The sequence below is a fragment of the Carcharhinus amblyrhynchos genome, chromosome 24 (assembly GCF_965287045.1).
Source record: "Carcharhinus amblyrhynchos chromosome 24, sCarAmb.v2.hapA, whole genome shotgun sequence".
In the NCBI taxonomy this organism is placed as follows: domain Eukaryota; kingdom Metazoa; phylum Chordata; class Chondrichthyes; order Carcharhiniformes; family Carcharhinidae; genus Carcharhinus; species Carcharhinus amblyrhynchos.
The window spans coordinates 30,850,423-30,869,207 of NC_137347.1; the positions used below are offsets into that span (position 1 = coordinate 30,850,423).

The 18,785-nt window shown below is 43.1% G+C and overlaps 1 protein-coding gene across 2 annotated transcripts in view; it reads right to left on the reverse strand.

The window, feature by feature from the left end:
• Nucleotides 1-2,892: 2,892 nt before the first annotated feature.
• The window catches only part of prdm1b (PR domain containing 1b, with ZNF domain), a 57,637-nt gene continuing 41,744 nt past the window's right edge, over nt 2,893-18,785 (reverse strand). For both annotated transcript variants that reach the window (XM_080211303.1, XM_080211304.1), the window contains 3 exons: nt 11,318-12,384; nt 8,895-9,023; nt 2,893-8,073 (listed from right to left, as the gene is read on the reverse strand). In XM_080211303.1, coding sequence (XP_080067429.1) covers nt 7,516-8,073; nt 8,895-9,023; nt 11,318-12,384 — 1,754 coding nt within the window. In that variant the 3' untranslated portion in view covers nt 2,893-7,515. The remainder of the gene's footprint in view (nt 8,074-8,894; nt 9,024-11,317; nt 12,385-18,785) is intronic.

Consider the following 18,785-nt stretch of genomic DNA (forward strand, 5'->3'; position numbering starts at 1 on the left):
TATGGATTATTTTAGAATGTTGTGGATTAGTTTAGAATGCTGTGGATTAGTTTAGAATGTTGTGAATTGCTTTAGAATCTTGTGGATTAGTTTAGAATGTTGTGAATTGCTTTAGAATGTTGTGGATTGCTTTAGAATGTTCTGGATTGCTTTAGAATGTTGTGGATTAGTTTAGAATGTTGTGAATTGCTTTAGAATGTTCTGGATTGCTTTAGAATGTTGTGGATTAGTTTAAAAAGTTGTGGATTGCTTTAGAATGTTGTGGATTGCTTTAGAATGTTGTGAATTGCTTTAGAATGTTGTGGATTAGTTTAGAATGTGTGAATTGCTTTAGAATGTTGTGGATTAGTTTAGGATGTTGTGGGTTGCTTTAGAATGTGTGAATTGCTTTAGAATGTTGTGGATTGCTTTAGAACGTTGTGGATTAGTTTAGAATGTGTGAATTGCTTTAGAATGTTGTGGATTAGTTTAGGATGTTGTGGGTTGCTTTAGAATGTTCTGGATTGCTTTAGAATGTTGTGGATTAGTTTAAAAAGTTGTGGATTGCTTTAGAATGTTGTGGATTAGTTTAAAAAGTTGTGGATTGCTTTAGAATGTTGTGGATTAGTTTAGAATGTGTGAATTGCTTTAGAATGTTCTGGATTGCTTTAGAATGTTGTGGATTAGTTTAGGATGTTGTGGATTAGTTTAGAATGTGTGAATTGCTTTAGAATGTTGTGGATTAGTTTAGAATGTGTGAATTGCTTTAGAATGTTGTGGATTGCTTTAGAATGTTGTGGATTAGTTTAGAATGTTGTGAATTGCTTTAGAATGTTCTGGATTGCTTTAGAATGTTGTGGATTGCTTTAGAATGTTGTGGATTAGTTTAGAATGTGTGAATTGCTTTAGAATGTTCTGGATTGCTTTAGAATGTTGTGGATTAGTTTAGAATGTTGTGAATTGCTTTAGAATGTTCTGGATTGCTTTAGAATGTTGTGGATTGCTTTAGAATGTTGTGGATTAGTTTAGAATGTGTGAATTGCTTTAGAATGTTGTGGATTAGTTTAGAATGTGTGAATTGCTTTAGAATGTTGTGGATTGCTTTAGAATGTTGTGGATTAGTTTAGAATGTTGTGAATTGCTTTAGAATGTTCTGGATTGCTTTAGAATGTTGTGGATTGCTTTAGAATGTTGTGGATTAGTTTAGAATGTGTGAATTGCTTTAGAATGTTCTGGATTGCTTTAGAATGTTGTGGATTAGTTTAGAATGTTGTGGATTGCTTTAGAATGTTCTGGATTGCTTTAGAATGTTGTGAATTGCTTTAGAATGTTGTGGATTAGTTTAGAATGTGTGAATTGCTTTAGAATGTTGTGGATGTGGTGCAATTTGCACAGCTCTCAAACTGCGAGCAAAGTTTTCAGATCAGGTTGTTTGATGTTGATTAACCTGAAACCACCTGAGAAAAAAGGGAACTCTGAATAAGTTCTTTCAGCTTTGTACTTCTTGAGCACCGGCTTTGCAGAGAAAGGCCTCAAGGAAGGCTTCGTAATCATAATAGCACTGAGCTAACACAGTGTGGCTGAAGTATTGCTGTACTAAATGCCTTCTTCACTTGATAATCCAGAATTCATTATTTCCCAGCCTGAATACAGATTCCACACTATGTTTACATCTCAGCAGGTTGGAGAAAGTAAATGCAAAGCAGGTATTCATTGCAAAATGAAACTGACCTCCGACATTAACACAATAAAGGTTGGAATTAACAAGTCAATGATCAGCCATGGTGAAAGACTTGTCCTAACGGGAGTCCCACTTTTCACCTGACATCACTGATTTCTTTGTAATCAGCATCTTTGTTGAGTCAAGTGTCTTGGACTCCCCTAGGGGTCATCCCACTGTGCTGTCCATGAGACTTCCTTGTAACATGGAGTGTACTGATTCTGCAGTTGATTGGATGTCTAAGGCAATGGGGCAGATTCCTCCAACCCAGCAGCCTTCACCAGTGTCACCGGCAGCTATAAGGCTCACAGGCGATGTGGACAAGGCTGCACCTCGAAAGAGGCAACATCCCCAGCACCAGGTCTGGGGTCATGGGGCAGCTTCCTCACCCTCTCTGAATTAAAGTGTCTTAGACAGCTTAGGCTCCCTCAGCAAGTAGTTGCAGACACCTGCAACATGGAGAAGCATACCTCTGCCCAGGAGGAGCATGGTGGCACAGGGCTTAGTGCTGCTACCTCACAGCGCCAGGGACTGGGGTTCAGTTCCAGCTTTGATCACTGTGTCTGTGTGTGTGTATGTGGCGTTTTCATAATCCCTCCATGTCTGTATGGGTTTCCACTGGATGCTCCGATTTCCTCCACACTCCGAAGACATGTGGTTTATTGGTCATGATAACTTGTCCCTTACTGTTAGAATGTAGGAGGATAACTACATGGAGTTAAGGGAAATAGGACATGGGTGGGATTGTTGTCAGTGCAGGCTTGATGGGCACTGTAGGGATTCTATGATTCTAGGAGCAGGTGGCCCATAGGTGCCAAAGTCACAACAGCCCTCAATTTATTCACATGCAGCTCTTCCCAACAATCTACTGGCAACATAAGTAGGATTGCGCAATCCCCGTCCAGAGATTTGAACCCTTGATTCAAGTTAATGTTCCCACTGGCAGTACTGAAGATGTGCTGCACTGCTGGAGGTGCTGCCACTTGAATGGTCCATTAAATTGGGGCCCTGTATGAGCTCTCAGGTGGCTATTACAGATCCCTTGGCATTATTTGAAGAGCAGTGATGCTTTCCCTAGTGTCATTGCCAACATTTATCCTTCTAGCGACCCAAAAGGTGAGTTGGGTTGATGAAGGTGACAATGGAATCAGGACCCTGAGGGAAGAGGGAAGCATGGATAAAGAAACAGATACTTCATTTCATAAACAAGTTTAATTTAAGTCACAGCTACATACGAGTTGTCAGAGAAATTGAACATAAATAAAGTGTAAACCACATGTAAACATATTTCGCAAAAAGTCTTTCTGTACAAAACACTTCGATTGATACACAAAATATAATAGAGATGCAAAAAAAAAACTACCTAGCAACTTTGGTGCAAATGTATGTATGTCAATCTATCCCTGTAGCATTTTCCACCTGCTGCTTGGCTTAGTTTAAAGGATGCTGAACATCACAGCTGAGAAAAGCCTGATTTCTATCAGTTGACCCCAAACACTTAGTCAACAGCATTTGGTTTTCAGGAGAGGAAGAGATAGAGGCGCAGTGACTCAGCGCAAGCTTCCTCAGTATCATTGGGCAGAAGGTACTTTTTATTTTGGTCAATGGGCTTCAGCGGTGACAATTGCTTCTTTCCATGGAGAAATTTCTGATCTCCTCTCGTCTGGAATGAACTCACCACTAGTATTGTTCAAGCTGCTACAAGATCGGTTGTTTCCCCATAACTGCAAGGAATATTTGTTGGCCACACACATCATAGAGTAGAATTTACCACTGGCATCACTGACATCAAATACTAAACATACCCAATTAAGTTTGCATTATTCACCACAAATTTGAATTCAAAATCTGGAATTAAATGTCTAATGATGGCCACAAAGCCATTGTCAATTGTCATAAAAAGCCAACTCGTATGCCCTTCAGGGAAGGAAACTTGCCATCCTCTCCTGGTTTGGCCTACATTTGACTCCAGGCCCACAGCAATGTGTGTGGCTGACTCTCAAATGCCCTGGAATGGAGGGCAGTTAGAGATGAGCAATAAATGCTGGTCAAACCAGCAAGGCCCACACCCCCCGAATGAATAAAAAACAAATTCACTGCTCATCCAAACAATACTGCAATATAAGTTCTATGTTTGACACAAGCCCAATCTTTTTAAGAAAGAACATCCTATTGACTTGTTGCTTCCAGTCATAAGATCTTTTTAACTCATTTGAGATGTCAACACTATAAAGATTAGATCTGTTTGTCGAGTAGTGGGATACACTATTGATTGCCCACCCTGGTTTAATTCTCTGTTTTCTGACCCAGCTTTCTGTAGATCCCCATGAGGATTCGCTGCCTTTCCACCTTCATCATGAACCTGCCACTTGGTTCTCTGCTTCCCTGGCTAGTATGGAGGATATTATCCTCACTCACTTTAAGCCAATGATTTAATGCACAATCCAAAGAGAGTTTAAGACAGTTTCTTTCTGTAAAATTTGACTTGCAACTATATCTATCAAAAATGCTTGAAAAAATAACTGTTACCCATAATATTAAACTGCAAAAGAGAACCCACTTGGTTAGAAAACAGTCACGGGAAATGTTTGGGAATTGTCTAGTTATCTCCTGTATGTGTGACTGAACGATGTCTACTCTTCCCGAACCACTCCCCAAGTTGTTTTACAGCATCTATCAGGAGATTCAGAGAGGAGCAGGCTTGGGCCTACATTCACCACATGGGATCATCTCATTCCTGTTGTTTGTGTCATTTTAAAGATAACATTAATGATGTAGATTGGCACTAAACTGTGTGAACTTCTAACCCTGAGCAGTTTCCAAGAGAAAACAATGGAAGAAATGGAGATTTGTAGAGGTAGATTGTAAACAACCTGATTAATCAGGGTTTTTCCTGAATATTAATGCTGAACCGTGTTAGCTGACTACAGAAAATGCTGGAGATCATTAATAGCTATTAATTGTATGCATTTGTGTGAGTGTGCACGTGTGTGCGTGGGGGGGAGCGGGGGAGGAGGGCATGCATGTCTGTGTGTGAGAAAGCTCAAATCAAATGAGCCAGGCTTCACAAACTGGCCTTTCTCAGTTTACGACACCCCTTATTTTAAAGGAGAAGGTTGCTCATTGCTGTCAGTTTTGGAGCAATTAGTACCATTGAGATCCTTTAAGACTCCACCCTGATCTTAGCTGATTGAAGCCACCGCCAACTGATTTGGAAACCCAAACTGCAAAGAGCCAGTGATGCATTGTGAAAATATATCAGGTCGAGCGGAAGCCCATGTGGTAGCACATTTCACAGTGTGATGGTTACTGATCAAGAGTTGAGGAAGGTCAGGAAATATTTAAGTGAACGCATTGCACCTCTAGTAAACAAACATCAAAAAGCAGGAATGTTTCAAGTGGACCCAGTTCAAGAAATGTGCTTTGGTTTGCATATCGCCAGGGTTCTCATTTTACCGTGGAAACCACCATCAGAGCCATGGATACCACCCACTGAATCCTTTGAAACCACAGGTTTGAGGGGAGTCATGGGCATTTCCCACCACAGCAGCCATGAATATTGCCTATTGACACCTCATAAATTACAGGCGATCTCTATGGATAACATGGAAAACTGTGCAAGGAAAGACCGAAGAGTTACATTAGCTCTCAACCTTTGAGAATCAAAGGTGAATTCAGACACAACTATTCAGTCATCAATAGCTATTGGATTTGATTGTTTCTCCTGGGCCAGTGGTTGTCCATGTCAGTGAGTTGGTGGTTTCCATGGCAATGTCACTCAAAAACATTCAAATCCAAATCCACTGTGAAAGACAAAAGATAAATTTGTGTTCTCAAAGCAAACAATACAAAAGAGGAACAGAATCTCTCCATTAAGCTGCCACAGTCAGCGTTAGGGCGCCAGTATATGACTATTTTCTACCAAGAGGTCCAAGATGTTTCTAAGTTTTACACTTTTTTTTACAAAAACTAACTTCTTTCTATCAAAAGTAACAATTTCTTATAATGTTTTTCATTATCAAAAGGAGTTTTTTTGACCTGAGCAATCTTTAATAGCCACCTACTCACTGTAACATGTTAAGAAACACACTCTACTTAAATGCTGTAGGAATTGCTTAAATCACATCTTCACCAGGTCTAATCCTTGAGCAATTTTGCTTTTGGTATTCTTCTAACTCAGCCAACAGGTAATATATATATATTCTTTGTTCTGTTGCTTTTGAATCTATTTCAATTTCACCTCATTCAGTCAACTATAACGTACTCCAACAAGATAAACAAAATCTTTGTTGAAGTGCTTGTCATACCGTTGTTAAATGGCTTCAGCGGGTTATGGCTTCAGCTCAGCCACTAATGCAAACCTCACTGCACCCTGTGTAAAAATGCAGGTTGTACCCCATTGTATGTCCTGCATTGTCAACGGTTGTTATAAGTATGTGGAACGAGATCAGTTTTATTACTCCAGTTTTAGCACTGGCTGGCAGACATAAGGGCAAAATGAGAAGAAACTGTGTCACATTCTCAGCCCCAGGAACGTGGGGAAGTGCAAAATATAATGGTGGAGACAGGACAGTGGAACCTTACAGGTTGCCTTAGCCAGGCCTACCAATCCCTGTAACCTCCATGCATTTATCATGGCTAATCTCCCTAACCTACACATCTTTGGACACTAAGGGGCAATTTTAGCATGGCCAATCCACTTAACCTGCACATCTTTGGAATGTGGGAGGAAACCGGAGCATCCAGAGGAAACCCACACAGACACTGGGAGAATGTGCAAACTCCACACAGACAGTGACCTAACCAAGGAATCGAACCCAGATCCCTGGCACTGTGAGGTAGCAGTGTTAACCACTGTGCCACCGTGCCGGCCCTCACAAGTTTATTCTCACAACCAAACAGCAAGATTTCAACTTTTGAGGTTGCAAGAAGGTGATTTATCGGTTGGATTCAGAAGGATCCTATTGTCCTCTTTTTAAAGAACGACTGATAGTCTCAGCCCAGGTAAGCCTGGCCAATGACACTGCATTACATCCGATTGTCTCTAAGTGATCTCCCACAAACAGCATTCAGACTGAGAGTGAATGGGCCCGTCAGTTAAACTCAAACATCACAGACACAGATATCAAGAACTGAAGGATGATTTGTCCTGTTGATGCCTGTTTGACAAGCTGGGCTTTTGAAATAATTCAATTATTTCCCATTGCCAGTACCGTAGATATCAATCAAACCCACATTTTAGTCACTGTGAACTTTATTTAAAATAAAGGAATGTTTTGTCTCTTAATAAATAAGATATAGACCTTAGAAGAATAAACTCATATCTGATTGTCTCTTAACTGATAAAAATATATACCATTTTCTGTTGCATAAATATATTAAACATGCCCTGAGAAAGCTATGAAAGCACAACTGGTTATTACTGCAGAGGCTGGATCTGCACGTGATCTACACCCAGTAATGGCCATGTGTTTGGGAATTTTTTTTTGGTTTGAGTGAATTAATATGAACTCACAAGGATAACAAGAGTGCATTGACAACTTGTCAGATCCTATAACGTAAGCTACAAGAAGAGTAAACCAAAACACACACACATACATACATGTAGACACATTTAAAACACAGCAGATAACTACTCCAGTGATTGGAAGTACTCTGAATCCACATTTTTGTTGTGGGATTCGTTCCCTCAATGCCATGAATTTTCCTTCTAGTTTGTCCATTAAAGTCAGCTGGCTGCTGTGAATCCCAGCAATAAACAGCGTTTGGTGAAAAACTCATCAATTTACTCCCAGCACACAAGGACCTCTGTACAATTACAAACTGGCTTCTTGCTTAACCCTGACAGGCAGAAGAGGTGGTGTACTCTGGTGGAATATCATTAGATTAGAATTCTTGGTCCTCTCATGAAAGCCAATGGTTGGAAGATGGTCTTCAGTGTTCTTGTGGCCTGCTGCACTGAACTGTTCCTCTTTGTAGCCCTTCCCAATGGCAGCAGCTATAAGCTGATCAGTTACCACCTCTATCTCGGCTGCCGTGGCACCCTCTTCCAGTCTTTCTGCATGCTCGCTCATGTCGAACTTATCAATGGTGTCATCAATCCTGAGGAGCTCCTCCTTGGACAGTCTCGTCACGGAGGCCATGGAGCAGTTGCTTTTCTGGTGGATTTTCAGGCTGCATTGGTGGATGTAGCTCCTGGGACAGAGGCTACACTTGTGCTGTCGCTCCTTGTTGTGCAGGCGCCTGTGCAACTTGAGGTGGACAAATTGAGTGAACTTTGCTGAACACTGCTTGCACTGATAGGGCTTCTCTCCAGAGTGCAGGCGGAGGTGAGTCTTCAGATTACTGGTGCTGCTGAAACGTTTGTGACACACCTGTGGCAAGGAAAGTTGGAGACGTCAGTCAGGATAACTGGATAAGAGCAGGAGAGACAGAGAAAACACAGAGGAGACTGTTAACAGGTATATTAGGCTAGCGCACTTAATAAATTTTCCTGGCTCAATGGAAACAATAAAGTGGAGCTTTTTGTGTGTGATTCAGAGATGAAGCCCATCACCAAACTCAGTCAGACAATAGAGATGTGTCCAAAAAGATTGCCATTTGTCCCAAACTGATTCCACTCTGTGTTAAGTTAATATGGGGGCTAAGATTTTAATAGTGAGCATTTTGCATTCTGCTTCCTGTTTGGAAGTTTGGCAATGGTGGTGGCCTGCATTTTATGGCTATTTATTTTCTTTCCTTTCTTTTCAATCCCCCCTCCCCCTTTCTCTTGCCACAGGTCTGTGTTTGAGTTACAGGTTCACCAGGCACCAGCTGTGTTCTTACACCTCCCTCAAGTCCCTTTGACCATCAGGGATAGCAACTGGTGCTTGCTCAGATGTAGAGGTGGCCCAAAGCAGGCATAACACTGACAGTTTAGCAAAGCCTGTGACCAGCATAGATGGGTGTTAGGGCCACGGCCATCTTTGTCGAGCTCATTTTGTATAGGTCTTCCAGGCACCCATTTAACACACGCGCAGATTATATCTGACCTCCCACCGCCACGTCCAGAGTTAATGAATGATGTTTGGCCAGGTCATATATCACAAGCTACGCCGAATCGTCATTTTGCATTTGACAGTCAGATTCATTGTCTCACTCATTCCAATGATTGGAAGCACTTTAATGACCTTGGGCAAGCTCTTTGTTTTCATACCTGGCATTGGTGAGGTTTCTCGCCGGTGTGTACCAGATAATGCTTTTGGAGATGAGCCAGTTGTGTAAATGTCTTGCTGCAGGTGCTGCATGAGAAAGGTCTTTCTCCGCTGTGGACCCTCAGGTGAACCTGCAAGAAATGGAACGCAGTTATACTACAGGCTGCTGCTGGTGGCAGGGTTCCGTGGTCCATCAAAAGTGCAGTGGGAGCTTCTTTCCCAGACCCGAGGCAGTCGCTGTCTTTATGGGACGGTGACTCGTTATTTTTACGGTTTCTGGAATTTCACAGGTTAAAGTCTTTATGCTAAACAGCTCCATATCAAAGGGTATGTGGCGTGTGTCATATAAAGGAAAGAAAAAACTTGCACTGATGGAAGACTTCCAAATCTCAGGACATTCCAAAGTGTTTTACAGTCAATGAAGTATTTTTGAAGTGTAATCATGTTGTAAATGTAAGGCGCGCAGGAGCCAATTTAGCACACTTCAAGCATCTATTTTCAGTGATGCTGATTCAGAGGTAAATATTGTCCAGACTACTTGGGAAAACTCCCCCACTCTATTTTAGCGTAATGCCTCAGAATATTTCATACCCCCACTGGCAGCAGACTCCTCCAACAGAGCAGCGCTCCCTCAGTACTACCTATCTAGCTCATTTTTTTCACCGTTGTTTTCATCATTCCATGACTAAATGATTTAATCAATAAAACCTCTGTCCCAGCAGTAGAGTTAACATGAGTCACTAAGTTATGCTGAGATTTGATTGTAATGAACTGACAGGTCAGCTTGTTTGGTGCAGCTTTTAATTGAGAGACGGCGAACATGTCTCATGAACACGGCTTAAACACAACTTACTCAAAGACTTCCTGTGTCAGAAATCCTCCACCAAATAATTATTTCTCATCTTAAAGATACAGCAACATTTTTCAAACTCATTCTCAGGATGTGGGCATTGTTATCAAGGCCAGCAGTTACTGCCCATCTCTGTTTACCATGAGATTGTGGGTGTGTCCACCCCTCCTCGTGAACCGCTATCCTTTGTAGTGGGTTCATACAACCAAATGCCTGACTAGGCCACTCCAAAGGGTGCTTGAGGATCATTCTCTGGATTATTGGTCTGGTGACAGAAGCCCCAAACTACCTTATCCAAATGAAGTGTTGTTGCAACTGCCTTGGGGATATTTTAATGTTAAGTTGTGGCATTTCGGAGAATCATATAGCACAGAACTAGGCTGTTTGGCCTTGAAAGATCTATAAATTAGTCATATTCCCCTTGGCCCTGCAATTATTTTCCCTTCCGATTTTATTTGGGTCAATAAACCACATACGTATAAGTTTACATAGAAATTGAACTCTGCATTGTGACAAAGCACAGGCCCAGAAAGACTGAGGGGCAGCCTCAGGTGGACAAAAATGTCATTCACAGGTTAATGAACTACATTAGCTAAGAGTTAAGATGTTGTGGACCTCCCCAATGCCCCCAGCTCTGCATAATGTCTCTGTTCCCCATTACCCCCAGCTCCCCATTACTCCAGTTCCCCATTACCCCCCAGCTCCCCAATACACCTGTTTCCCATTACCCCATTACCCCAGCTCCCCATTACCCCAATTCCCCATTACCATTGTTCCCCATTACCCCAACTCCCCATTTCCCCTGTTCCCCATTACCCCAACTCCCCATTTCCCCTGTTCCCCATTACCATTGTTCCCCATTACCCCAACTCCCCATTTCCCCTGTTCCCCATTACCCCAACTCCCCATTTCCCCTGTTCCCCCATTACTACTGTTCCCCATTACCCCAACTCCCCATTTCCCCTGTTCCCCATTACTACTGTTCCCCATTACCCCAACTCCCCATTTCCCCGTTCCCCATTACCCCAACTCCCCATTTCCCCGTTCCCCATTATCCCCCAGCTCCCCATTACCCCAACTCCCCATTATCCCTGTTCCTCATTATCCCCAGCTCCCTATTACCCCATTACCCCAACTCCCCATTTCCCCTGTTCCCCATTATCCCCCAGTTTCCCATTACTACTGTTCCCCATTATCCCCCAGCTCCCCAATTTGCCATTACCCCATTACCCACCGTTCCCCATAATCCTCTGTTCCCCATTTACCCCAGTTCTGCATTATGCAATTAAATACTAAGTAAAAGAAGAGACATTAACATTCTGATCATGATTATTGGAATGATGAAACCTAATTTTCTCTTGAGATTATTTTGGAAAAATTTTAAGGATCTTTTTGCATGGTGGATTCTTTTTTTGGAGGCAGGGAGGAGAAAGTAATACACTGCATGGAAAGAGTTACAGTCTGAGTTATTCCCCAACACTAGCACTGAAGAAACAAACTGAAGTTTCAGCACAGCAATCTCCCAAGCAGAGTCAGATCAGTCTCTTTTGCAAATAAATTATAAATAATACATACCTTTAAGTTGGATAGCTGGCCGAAGGTCTTTGAACACACGTTGCATTCATATTTGATCTTCCCATTCTGTTTCTTCAGTGGGTATGGAAGTGACTTATAACCAGGGGAATCTGCCAGAGAAATCTTTGGTTTGGTCAGATTCATCGCTTTGTCACTCTCTGGAACCCAGGAAGTTGCTTTCAGCTGCACCGACAGCTCGGAGGTTATTGAGGTACCTGACGGTGGTGAGCGATTGAGAGCAGTTTCCTTTAGGCCCATTGCTGGGCTGGTGGGTGAAAAAGCACTGGTGGGGGCAGAGATAAGGACACCCCTTGGTTGCTCGGGAACATGAAGCCTTTGGCTTTCTTCATTGGACAGCGCGACAGGCAGAACAGTTCGGCTCATCATGGGATGAGAGTGGCAGTCGCCGCCCACAAACCCGCCGCAAACTGGGGCCACCCTGCCAAACAGACTGAGGTTGTTCACATTGTTCAAGGTCGCTGGGTTGTTCAGGGGGTGAATACTGTTAAAACTGGGTGAATAGGTAGGCAAAATAAATCTGGGGTAGTGAGGAGAGAGGGAACTATAAGGATACATATACTGATGTTGGACGTGGCTTGGAGGAGAGTACATTGGGTAGGAGACAAGGCCCTCGGTGTGGGTGTGACGTCCATTCAAATGCAGAGGGAGTTCTTTGTGAAGAGAGGTAGTTGAGTTGGGAGACAGAACCTGAGGGCCTTGTTGAACAACGGGACTTTTTGATCTTTGGTTTGGACTGGTTCTGTGTAGAGGTCTTGTCCGATCCAGTGGCCTTTCATTGTCATTAACACCGTTTATCTTTGAGCTATTATCTTCTGATGGAGGTTTGGTCACTACATCTGGATAAAGCTTTTTGCTGCAGTCCATTATTTGGTCATCTGGAGTGATGGGTGGAGTATCTCTCTCAATTATTTCCACATCCACTTTTTCTTCCTCATTCTTTGTGTTGTTAGCATATTGTTTTTGGCCTTCTTGAATATCTTCTCTGCTCTGAGGTAGCTGGCGAGCATATTCAGACTCTAGATCCTTATATCCCTTGCCATTATGTTCTGGAACAAAAAACAATCAGATTGTTATCTTATGGAATAAGAATTCTTACTAACTGGTGAAGGAGATAAAAAGAAAGACCAGGACTCACGATGCAAAATACTGTTAAAATTGAATCAGGACACTGAGGAGACCATCTCCTTGAGAAGTCATAGTTCAGTAAAGCCACACTAAAGATCTAAAAGGCTACCATGGTTCAGTGGTAACACTCTCTCCTCTGTGACAGGAGGTCACGGGTTCAAGACCCGCTCCAAAGACTTCAGCAAATAATTCAGGCTATTCTAGCTTGAGTATTCTAGCCTCAGGCTGGGAGCTGCATGGTAGCACAGTGGTTAGCACTGCTGCCTCACAGTGCCAGGGACCCAGGTCCAATTCCTGGCTTGGATCACCGTCTGTGTGGAGTTTGCACATTCTCCTCGTGTGTACACTGGTGCTCCGGTATCCTCCCTCAGTCCAAATATGTGCGGGTTAGATGGATTGGCCATGCTAAATAGCCCCTTAGTGTCAGGGGGATTAGCTAGGCTAAATGCATGGAGATATGGGGATAGGGCCAGGGTGGGACTGTGGTCGGTGCAGACTCGATGGACTGATTGGCCTCCTTCTGCACTTATGATTCTATTGCTTCATCACAGTACTGTGAAAACCCTACATTATCAAAGGCGTCAACTGTTGGATGAGATGTTAAACCTCAGGCCCTCTCAGATGGGCTTCAAGGATTCTACAACACTACCCAAATAAACGCAGGGAAATGTTCCCTGGAGTCCTGGCCAAAATTTATCCTTCGACCAACATGAATAAAAACAACCTTATCTGGCCATTATCACGTGGCTACTTGTGGGCTCTTGCTGTGTGCATGTTGACTATCATGCCTTCTACCAGAAAGCAGCGAGGACACTTTCAAAGTCATTTTTGGCTGCAAAGCGCTTTTAAGATGCTTGCATAGCAAAGTTGAAGAATTTAACAACTTGTGGTTACTTTCAAACGTGATGTTATCCTGCATAGCGGGATTTACACTCCCAGAAAGCAATGAGAGCAAGATTGGTGGCTAACAATCAGAGGTGGTTTTAATGCAAAACACATTGGGTTGAAAAAACATTTATACCATGTCAGTAAAATCTTTACCCCATGAGTGAGCTTGATGGGTACAGCATTCAGTTGTACCCATCAAGCTCATTCCATTTAATATATTTTGTCACCCCAGTTCACTTGTTAGCACTCTTGCATCTGAGAATTTACGGTCAAACCTCATTCTGCAAGTGCATTGTCTCCTAGGCTGACATAGCAATACCAGGGTGAGCTGAAATATCGCTACAAAACTTGATGCTTGGAGTCACAAATGAAAGAGCTAGCAGGAGGGGGCAGAACAAGTGGAGCTGTTTTAGGAGTCGGCGCCTTCAGGGAGGTGTGAAGGGGCCTCAGGTATTTAAACATTTTCAGTCACTTCACCAGGAGGTAGAACTCGATAAGACTCTGAGTAAAAGTGTTTCTGCTTGTTTGCGCTGCTTTGCATCAAAGAAAGATTAACCGCGCTTTGATCTGTGACCAAAGATGAGCCTCCAGATAGGAGGCAAGTTGAGGCAAGGCACTCTGAACCAGAGCTTCCTCTTTCGCTGGCCCAATCATTTCTGAAGGGCTTCAGGTGGGTGGAGCCTTGGTGCGAGGGGCTGACTAACTGTGGAGAGATCACAGTCATTCTGAATTGTGCTGAATCATTTAATGCAACTCTGTGGAATTCAGTGACTGAAGGCAGCAAGGGTAGCGGCTAAAAAAAACACTGACGCAGGTAGTTTTAAACCAGAAACAAGAGAGGAATGAGAAAGAAACCAATTGCACTGAGTCATTAAATCTCAATCCTCCACGCTCTCAACTGACAGTGGTGCGATCGAGAGAATTTTTAATTCAGCCTCAAATATGTTGCTTAGGTGGATTGAGCAAGATGATTTTGACATGTTCATCTACCTCAGATCATTGTCGGACGAGTTAGGGATCGCCTTTCCCACTCGCTGGATTAGTCTGTGCAGCCATGTACCAATACATTGTTTACAAACCCATGACACAGGATCAGGGGCAAAGATTTATTTCTTACACAAAGAACTGATTCTTGATTCTAGATCCTTTTGTATTGCTAATCTAGGCCATGGGGGTTAACCTGGGCATAGTGGGAACACAGTGAATTGGGTGCTTGTCACCCTTTAAGTAGAGCAGCCTTATTGACAAGATCGATCTGGCTCACGTTGAACGATAAAATCATACGTTGCAAAAGAGGCCATTCAGCCTTTTGGGCCTGTACCAGTCCTTTGGTAAAGGTATCCAATTAATCCCACACTCCCTGCCTTTTTTCTAAACCCTGATATTTTCTCCCCATTAGGTACTTATCCAAATCTCTGTGTTTAAAGCTCCTAGAGCTGCTTTCACTACTCCATCAGCCAGTACACTGTAGATCGCTATAACTCACGACAGGAGCCAACACATCTCCTTAATTCTTTTACCAATTATCTGAAATCCGTGCCCTCTGTTTCCCAAGGCTTAAGTCCCTAAGAACTATTTCTCCCTTTTTTACACAAACAAAATCCCTCAGTAATTTCAAATTGCAATTATCAGAAAGTGTAGCAGGGTAGACTGTAGCTGAGTAATGGGGCAGGGCTTATATCTGTTTGAGCAGACTTTCCATTACTTCAATGTTTTTGTCATGTACGACTCAATATTTCCCAAAAGCTTCTTGATTAGGGGAAAACAACTCTCGGTACTGCTCCCACTGATCCTGGCATCAGCCCCTTGACAAAGCCTTGGAATAACAATGGAACAGAATGTCTGCTGCATCAACTCTATGAGCTGTGTCCGGCACGGGATTCCATCTTTCTAAAGCTTGTCAAAGCTGGAGTGACGCAAGCATATCAGTCATTGTGACTTAAACAAACCTGGGCTAATATTCGGTTTTGAGATTGGAATGGTGCAAGAGCACAGCTGCAGTCCTAGAAACATACCTTCAGCGCTCAAGAGACTGAAATGACTTTAGAGAGACAATCACACCTGTCATAGGCTACATTTTGATACAACTGCCTATCATAACTGTAAAGGGGTCCCATTCATCTGTCACCGCTGCGCTTGCTAAACTACACTGGTTCCCCATCCAGGATCGATTTTAAAATTCTCCTTCTAATCTGAAAATCACTTTGTGTCCTTACTCCCTCCCTAGCTCTGTAACCTTCTATAAAACTTATGCTTTTGTCCAATGCTGGACTCACACAAATACCCAGTTTCTCTCACTTCATCACTAGCAGCCATGCCTTCAGCTGTCTTGGCCCAAGTCCTTCCTAAACATTGCTGCCTCTCCCTCCTCGTATAAGATGTTCCTTAAAACCTACCGCCTTGAACAAGCTTTTGGTCATCTGTCCTAATTGCTCAATGTCACATTTCTGCCTCCCTAAGAAGTGGCTCCAGATGTTTTGCATTAGAAATGCAGTACAAATGGATTGTTGCTCTGTCAGTCAGTGTGTGGGTTTATTTTCGACTTGTCATGTTTAAATGTGATTCATTGTTTTCTCAAATTGAAAGTCAATATTGTACAAAAGAACAAAGTACAGCACAGGAACAGGCCCTCCGGCCCTCCAAGTCTGTGCCGATCATTACAGCCTAACTAAAAAAAACCTGCTTTTACTCAGTCCATATCCTTCTATTTCCTCCCTATTCAGGTACCCATCCAGATGCCTCTTAAATGTTGCTAATGTGCCTGCTTCCATCACTTCCTCTGGTGCATTTCAGGCACCGACCACTCTTTGTGTGAAACATTTCCCCCGTACACCTCCCTTAAACTTTCCCCCTTGTAACTGACACTTCCACCCTTGGAAAAAGCCTCTGACAACCCACCCTGTTTATGCCTCTGATAATTTTGTAGACCTCTATCAGGTCTCCCCTCAGCCTCCGTCTTTCTAGTGAAAACAATCTCAGTTTATCCAAACTCTCCTCATAGCCAATGCCCTCGAGACCAGGTAACATCCTGGTGAACCTTCACACTGCTGCTTATGAACTCTCCGTGAGCACCAGCCATTTATGAATCAACTTATTTAAATTTGTTTTTTCAAAAGATACATTCCTCTTTAGTTACAACGTAAACTGCAGACAGGTAGCAAAACACTTTATTCTAGCAAGTCCCCTCAAATCAAACTCACATGGACTGCATTCTTCCCTGGTTGTGAAGATCATGAAAAACAGATCTTACTGCTGTTGGCAGCACCTTACTGTGCAATACTAGTTGCTGCATCTCTGAGAAGAGATGGCAGCATGGTGGCACAATGGTTAGCACTGCTGCCTCACAGCGCCAGGGATGTGGGTTCAATTCCAACCTCGGGCTGCTCTGTGTGTGGAGTTTGCACATTCTCCCCGCATCACTATGGGTTTCTTCCAGGTGCTCCAGTTTCCACCCACAGTTCAAAGATGTGCAGGTTAGGTTGATTGGCCATGCTAAATTGACCCTAGTGTCGGGGGATTAGCAGGGTAAATATGTGGGTTACGGGAATAGGATCTGGGTGGGATTATGGTCGGTGCAGACTTGATGGGCCGAATGGCCTCCTACTGCACTGTAGGGATTCTATTAAGAGATGCCTATGCTTTGGAAGGATTTCATTGGCTGTCAAGTGCTTTGGGAATACTCAAGCTGGGGAAAGGTGTTTTAGAAATGCAAGTCTTGGCACACAGCATAAAACTGACCATTTAGTGGTAAACAATTCTAGAGTTTACTCAGACAGCTTGTGTGGGATCTGGAGAAAATTCACACTGATATAGCTGCAGACATTACTCAGTCATGCAGATTGTGGGAGGAATTTAAAATACAGCCTTTTTTTAAAAAAAGAGGTTAGTTTACTTTGTCTCTGCCCTGCATTAATATCTGAACAACGCTAGCCACGGAGAGCTTAACTAACTGACACCAACTCTAGAAACACAAGCTTGCATGCACAAAGGTCATCTGGGGTTCAGCCCTTTCAAGCCAACCTTAGCACTGATTTCCCTCTGCGAGATATTCTGCCGTTGAATAACTGAAGACAATATTTGAGTCAAATAAAACCTCAGAATTGTTTTTGGATTTTGCAGTAATGTGGAACTGACTGACTGACATTCAACCCTACTTTCTGTTTCATTTTGAATGGCCTGAAACTGCCAAGAGGGACAGGGACCACGTTACTGGAAGGGGCTAACACTGCAAATATTGTATATCTTTTCCCTAACTGAAAAGATAGCACTTTGAGATGTGTCTTCTCAGTCTCTGAACTGAGCATCCTTTTTTCTCCCCCAAGGCTAGTTTTTCATTTGTTGTTTATTTATCCAGGTTACTCTCCCTCTTCCTCGCTGACAGGGATTCAATCTCACTGAGACACATATATCAGTCCAGGTGTACAGAGGTATTGGAATTTAGGTGCACTCAACATCTCACTCAATTAGCTATCATTTTCGAGAGAGTTTGGACAACAAATTCATGGAATCATAGAATCCCTACAATGTAGATGGAAGCCATTCAGCCCTTCAAGTCTATACTGACAGCAATCCCACTCAGGCCCTATCCCCATAACCCCACCCATTTACCCTGCTAGTCCCCTGATGCTAAGGGGCAATTTAGCATGGCCAATCAACCTAACTCACACATCTTTGGATTTTGGGAGGAAACCGGAGCACCCGGAGGAAACCCATGCAGACACTGGGAGAATGTGCAGACTCCGCACAGACAATGACCCAAGGCCAGAACTGAATCCGGATGCCCAGCACTGTGAGGTAGTAGTGCTAACCATTGTGCCACCATGGCATATATAACATCTTTAGCATAGCAAACATCCCAAAGTGCTTCAATTATCAAGCAACACTAAGCCACATAAAGAAATATTAGAATCGGGTGCCAAAACTTAGTCAGAGGTACATTATAAGATGTGTCTTAAGGGAGGAGGGAGAGGTAAAGGGGCAGAAAGGATTGGAGAGGAAACTTCAGAGCTAAAGGGTTCAGCAACCGAAGACACAGCTGTTAATCGTGGTGCGAATGGATGCGCAAGACATCAGGATTGGAGGAAAGTGGCTTTTTTAAGAGGGTTATCAGACAGGAGGAGGTCACAGATATAGGCAGGGGGCAAGAGCCATGCAGGAATTTGAAAACAAGCATGGGAACGTTTAAACTTGTGCAACAGGAATCAGTGTAGTTTGTCAGAAACATGGTAATGGTGAGAGCTGGAAGATGGGCTGCAGCACAGAAATGGATATTGTCATAGTTTTGAGCTTTGGCTGGTAGGGTGTTGCAATTGAGTGCGATTCCCCCACCACCCTCTGCCATTATGCATTGTTCAGTGGGGGCACTGATCTGAAACAGGCACTTTACTGGATTTCCCCCTCTCTAAGCAGCCACAAGCTGCAGTGATACAGCCAA